Genomic DNA, 6,301 nt, shown 5'->3' on the forward strand with positions numbered 1-6,301 from the left:
AATTTAGAATGTCTGTAAATGCCAATCCCAATGAGTCTTTTTTATAATCTACATGGATATTAAAATCACCAACAATAAGGACTTTATCTGCAGCTAGTACTAACTCTGATAGAAAATCAGCAAATTCTTTAATAAAGTCTGTATGGTGTCCTGGTGGCCTGTATACAGTAGCCAGCACAAATGTCAACTTACATAATATTACGTAAAGCACCATCACTTCGAAGAAATTATATTTGAAAGACTTTTGACTAATACTGTAAATATTACTATAAATTACAGCAACACCTCCCCCTTTGCCTTTCTGTCGAGGATTGTGTCAATAATCATAACCTTGAGGGCTGGACTCATTTAAAGTAGTGTAATCGTCCGGTTTTAGCCAGGTTTCTGTCAAACACAGCACATCTAGATTATTGTCTGTGATAATATCATTTACAATAAGTGCTTTTGAAGAAAGTGATCTAATATTTAACAATCCAAGCTTTATCATTTGTTTCTCATTATTATCTCGATTTTTTTTTATTTGTTGAACATGAATTAATTTTTTCCATTAAATGGGTTTGGAAGTTTTTTTTTTTTTTTATTAATTCGGGGTACAGACACAATCTCTAGGTGATAATATCTAGGTGTAAGAGTTTCTATGTGTTGGGAATTATCTGACTTCTGTAACGTGAGGCAGCTAGCAGACGGTCGGTTTAGCCTGTCTGCTTTTTAGTCGGTTTTAGTCTGTCTGCTTCCTGACCTGGGCCCCAGTTTATCATGTTTCAGCTCTAAGACTATGTGCCATATTACTAGAGAGAAGAGCAGCACCATCCCGGGAGGGATGAATACCATCTCTTTTCAACAGGTCAGGTCTGCCCCAAAAACTTTTCCAATTATCTATGAAACCTATATTATTCTGCGGACACCACTTAGACAGCCAGCCATTGAGTGATGATAATCTGCTAACTATCTCATCACTCCGACGAACAGGAAGGGGACCAGAGCAAATTACTTCTCCTGACATTGTACTTGCGAGTTCACACACCTCTTTAATGTTAATTGTAGTGATCTCCGACTGGCGAAGTCGAACATCATTTGTGCCGACGTGAATAATAATTTTAGAGTATTTACGATTAGCATTAGCCAGCAATTTTAAATTTGCTTTGATGTCAGGTGCTCTGGCTCCCGGCAAACAAGTGACTATGGTGGCTGGTGTCTCTATTTTCACGTTACGTGAAATAGAATCGCCAATTACTAGGGCACTTTCAACAGGATTCTCAGTGGGTGCGTCACTGAGTGGGGAGAACCTGTTTGATGTTCTTAATGGAATGGAAGAGTGGTGTTTTCCGCGATTAGGCCGCCTCACCGTTACCCAAGTGCCCTGCTGCGCGGGCTCTACAGCCGGAACTGAACAATGTACAGAGTTCACTAAGCTAGTCGCATCCAAAACAGTATCTGAAGCCCCTGCATTCTTACAATCCTCGATTAAAGTTTGGATGCGTGTCTCTAATTCTGAGATTCTCTCTGTCAGCCTGACTATTTCCCTACATTTATGACATGTAAATCCCTCATCGCTGACAGAGAGGGCTATGCTAAACATGTGACAGATGGAACACGATATAACACTGGGAAAGGATGACATAACTCACTGTGTTTGTAGACTGATCCGAGTTGCCACAGCTGTTTGATGAACGCGTTGGAAGAGGAGCGCGTGAGACTGATGACAAGTTAAACAAGCTAGCGAGATGCAAACGCGTTGTAGAAGGCGATTTAGATTCAAAGATTACAAGCTTAATGTGGTGGGCAATAGTGTATATATATAAAGTAATGATAATATAAGCAACAAAAAGTATGAGATTCAATAAAAGTAAGAGAAAACAAAGCTATACAGAGATACAAAACACTGAGCAGCGAGGCAGAGAGGCAGACAGGAGCAATCGAGAAATCAGTGTGTCTTTAGACTTTTTTTCAAAGACTTAAGTTGTGAGTAATGTTAATATGCCTGCCTCTTAGTCGAATTAAAAGATAATGCAATACGACTTTAAATATAAAAGTTTAATTAGTATTATTATTGTTGTTGTTATTATATAACGATATGTGTGTATACATATTTATGTATTATAAATACAATTAATGTTAATATATGTATTATTATTTTATAGAATTAGTTACTTAATCATAATTATTTAATTATAGTTTTATTTCGTTTCATATAAATTCCTCATCACTGCTACATACATCATGGCAAATTGAAGAGCTAAGATTTGGTGATACAAAAGTACTATATTTAGCTGTAATTTCCTTAGTTTCTGTATTCAGTGCAAATGAAATCCATGTGTGAAGTGGAGGTGTAAAGAGAACACAGAAATGTGTGACTGCAGGTGTTAAGGATCAGTGTAATTCCACGCTTTAAATGGGAGACCTGACTCTCCCTGTACTTTCAGGAAACACCTTCAATTTAGCTCTAACGCTCCAAGACATGAAGGATGTGGCATCTCTGCTGGGAATCTTGTTGACACACTACTGGAACAGAGACGGCTCTTCCTCATGTCGGAATGAATCATTGCTGTTTGGATTTGGCGTGGTCTGAACCACATAGCTTGGTTAATCAATGCTGGATGTAACCTGTGGATCCCAGTTAAAATATACTGTATTTTTTTTTATAATTGATACAAATCTGAAGGATTTGTGCTCATTGTTTACAACTGGCAGATGTTTAAAAAAAAACAACAGGCTACTGTACTATTGATTTCCTACTGAATCCAATACTGGATTGTTTTTTCCTCTTGGTATCTTCATCTCTCACAGGTCTCTGGCAGTGTATAATGAGCCTGATGCAAGGGCACTGAGGTCAGAGCTGTGCAGTTCATCTTCTATGATTGTGTAATGTAACATCAGGACCAGACATCCTGGAGCAGAAGACAACTCAGTCACATCACAGTGAGTTCAGAACACAACATTGTGTGTAATTAAGCGAAATATTTCCATTTCAGAAATATGCACTGGTCAAGCTCAGACACTAAGAATGAATTGCGCAAATAGCGTTGTTTATTTTCACTTGATGTCTGCATTGTTGAAGCACTTGTTCACATAAGGAATGGATCATAATACCGTTACCAGTGCCAGTTTTCCCCTAATGTCACTTCCTGGAGGATGATGTCATTAAGGGGTTGGATTTTGATGATATGATATTTATATCAGGATTCTTTGATGAATTGAAAGTTAAAAAAGAAATCTTTAGTAACATTATAAATGTCTTTATTGTCACTTTTGACACAAAACACTACTGTTTGACTACTGTTTGAACAGCTTTTGGTCCTCACCTCAATATTAATATCTTGTTATTAGTGTTCACTGCTCTTCCACTGTCCACTTTCACAGAGAATGTGAAATATTCTGGACCTTGTGCGTCTGGCTCCTAATGAATCAACATACAGTACACTAATGTACCGATGTTATAGGAACAAATCGCAGGTAACGGAGCACAGGTTGGCCCTGTCTGCTTGAGTAATGTAGGTAATGTGCCACACATGATTTGGTATAATGGGAAAAGGCAGAGAATGGAGAGAGAAGAGAGAGAGTAGGAGAGAAGTGGCCTGAGGAAGTCATAGACCTCTGTGCCCTTTAACAGCAGGCTGTTATATTCGCTGTAGGCTTTGCACATGGTTCTGCACTCCATTCTATCACATCTCATAATGCTCTGAATTAATTTTTTATTTTTTTATTTTACATCTGTAAGATATATTGTTAAAGATGAATAATGTATTTATTTTTTTTTAATGAAGAAGAAGAAGAAGAAGAAGAAAATATGGTTGTTGCCCATCATGTAAAACTCACTGCCACAACCCTAAAGATAATTTTGGGTATAGTAGTGTGCTTATTAAGGTGTTTTAAGTGAATTTTTGTTGTTCATAGGAGTTTGATACATATGTTTAAAGAATATATCATTAATTTATTTAAGGTACACTGTGTAACTTTTGTCTCTCTAGCAGTTAAAAAAACAAAACTGCATGCATTTTGCGGAAGAACATTGTTTTAGTTTAAATATTTTGCGGAAGAATATAGTTATCTTACTGCTCATAAACATTCGCTGCTACGATATATAGAGATATAACCAGTTTAGATGGAAAGGATCTCAAGCTGACTAGCTGAAGACGTTACTGTATATATACCCATTAATAAACACAGTACTTGAGTGAACGACCCTTCACAATAGATAATGCTTTACAATTAATTAGAGAGCTACATATGGCGAATATATCTGTTTAATAAAATACCTTACTCAGATGTTGAGTAATAAAACACAATCTTTGTGTCACTTTTACAACAATTAAAATCCCTCAGTTCTCGTCTTCTCCGAAAAGCCAAGCCAGTGTTAATTCTCATTTTATTACAAGCTCTGTCACGTTCTCTTTTTGCAAACAGAAGCTCCTCTGTTCTGTTTTTTTTGTTTGTTTGTTTGTTTGTTTTTTTTAATTGGTGATTCCCAAGAGGTTGGAGATTTAGCGTGCTCCATGTCAACCTTTCTTGCTCATTGTGACAACTAACCTACGCCACACCCACATGATTGGCTACAATGATCAACACTTCAAAAGCACTTACACAGATACACATGGGAGCATTAGATGCCTGCTTTCAAATGCTCCTGTGTGTATCTGTGTAAACACTCGGTGAAGAGCATGTGTATCTGTGTAAGCGCTCGGTGAACAACATGTTTTTGAAGCGTTGATCATTATAGCCAATCACAGACATATCTGTTGAGTGTGTGAATACAGTGGCCAATCAGAGGTGTTTAAGTTAGTGAGAATCCACCACACAGCGCTCAAAATGCTAGAGGGAAATGCTGGTATAGTCACATTTTTAACATTTCAGACTTGGTACTGAAGTACCGTTACTTTTGATAACCCTATTTATGGATATGACGAGACACTTATTGACTAGTAATGTAAGTATGCAAAACGTCCCACTCTGTCTAAAATATAAACACATAACAGGCTTACCATATTGACTCAGGGTAGGACAAAGAGGAGGAAGAAGGATTGATGGTGTATTATCTCATTTAATTAATTTTTGTTAATTTTGAACAAAAAAAAGTTGCTGTGCACCTTTAGTATTATTGCTTATCTTATGTTGTGCAGTATTATAACTGTTATCTTATATGCAGTATATCTTTTTCATAGGAGATTTGGCACAAATTGTGATTTTTATTGTTTGTTACTGTGAGGGTTAGGGTTAGCAACTCAGCATAGTTATCCATAACCACAGCTGCAAATATGTTGCAGTGTTTTAGTTTTTATATTGATAAGGTGCCACAGGGAAGCTCAGCCTCAGCCCATCTTGTTGTACACTTCATTTACCAGTCTGATGTAGCTGTCTGTCAGTCCCAGTGGAGTGATGGAGAAAAATAGCTTGTGTGAAATTGTAGAGACTATGTATTGGTGATTCTACAGAAATCTGTAAACCTTAGTATTTTATACAGGAATACCAGGGTATTTAGTGTGTGATCCTTTCTGATGCCGATCTATATCATCCAAAAAGCATGTCCATATTAAGCATGCATGCCGCTACAGCCCATAGCTTTTAATGCTCTACATTATTTCTGCATCTGCTGCATGCAGTAAAATGTGCCTTTAAATCCTTCACTGACACCTGCGTTCCCATCCCTCGCTCACACCATTACCATGGCAACCAGAGCGGCTTTACACCCAGTCACACAGAGAGAGCTGGAATCTGTGCTTCTGTTTGTAAAGTTCACAGTCTGAACCCAGTCTCCATTTAATTGGATTTTAGACAGAAAACATATTTCAAGTGCATTGTTCACCTAATATGATTCAGACTGAGGTAACTGTTGTTTATGTAGAAAATAGAATTTAGAGAATATTGCTGTTAACGATTATTGCACGTCTTTGCGGGTGGTGCAGAATAGGAATTTATTAAAGTCTTTTTATAAAAAGTCATATGTTTCTTTAGCATTTGTTTATATAAGCCCAATGAACCAGTGTTTTGAACCATAAAGATGAAACTACCAAAGTTGACTTTCCACAAACACTGACTTGTTCAGTCCTTTTTAATACAAGACTGGACCTATTTTTTTTATAACTTACCTTTTGAATCTTAAATTTTCATTTATAGCCTTCACTTTAATTATACTGTAAATTTAATTTATGAATTCATTTCCCCTTTCCCCTCTAAAACCATTTATTGTAATGTCTATTGAATGATTTATTTGTTTTTCACAAAGGTTGCTTAAAATGATCTTCGTTACGGCAAATATTGATCAATATGTGGTTAATTGCACTTAATCTGATGAGTCTGATGCATA

General features: G+C 36.8%; 1 protein-coding gene across 1 annotated transcript; it reads right to left on the reverse strand.

Moving 5' to 3' along the window:
* Positions 1-754: 754 nt before the first annotated feature.
* On the reverse strand, positions 755-2,849 carry LOC137020691 (uncharacterized). Its single transcript, XM_067386576.1, has 2 exons — positions 2,786-2,849; positions 755-1,386 (listed from the first exon to the last, which is right to left on the reverse strand). Exons 1-2 carry the CDS (start codon positions 2,847-2,849, stop codon positions 755-757), a joined length of 696 nt encoding a protein of 231 aa, XP_067242677.1.
* Positions 2,850-6,301: the final 3,452 nt, after the last annotated feature.

Source organism: Chanodichthys erythropterus, chromosome 5 (genome assembly GCF_024489055.1).
Source record: "Chanodichthys erythropterus isolate Z2021 chromosome 5, ASM2448905v1, whole genome shotgun sequence".
NCBI classification, from domain to species: Eukaryota; Metazoa; Chordata; class Actinopteri; order Cypriniformes; family Xenocyprididae; genus Chanodichthys; species Chanodichthys erythropterus.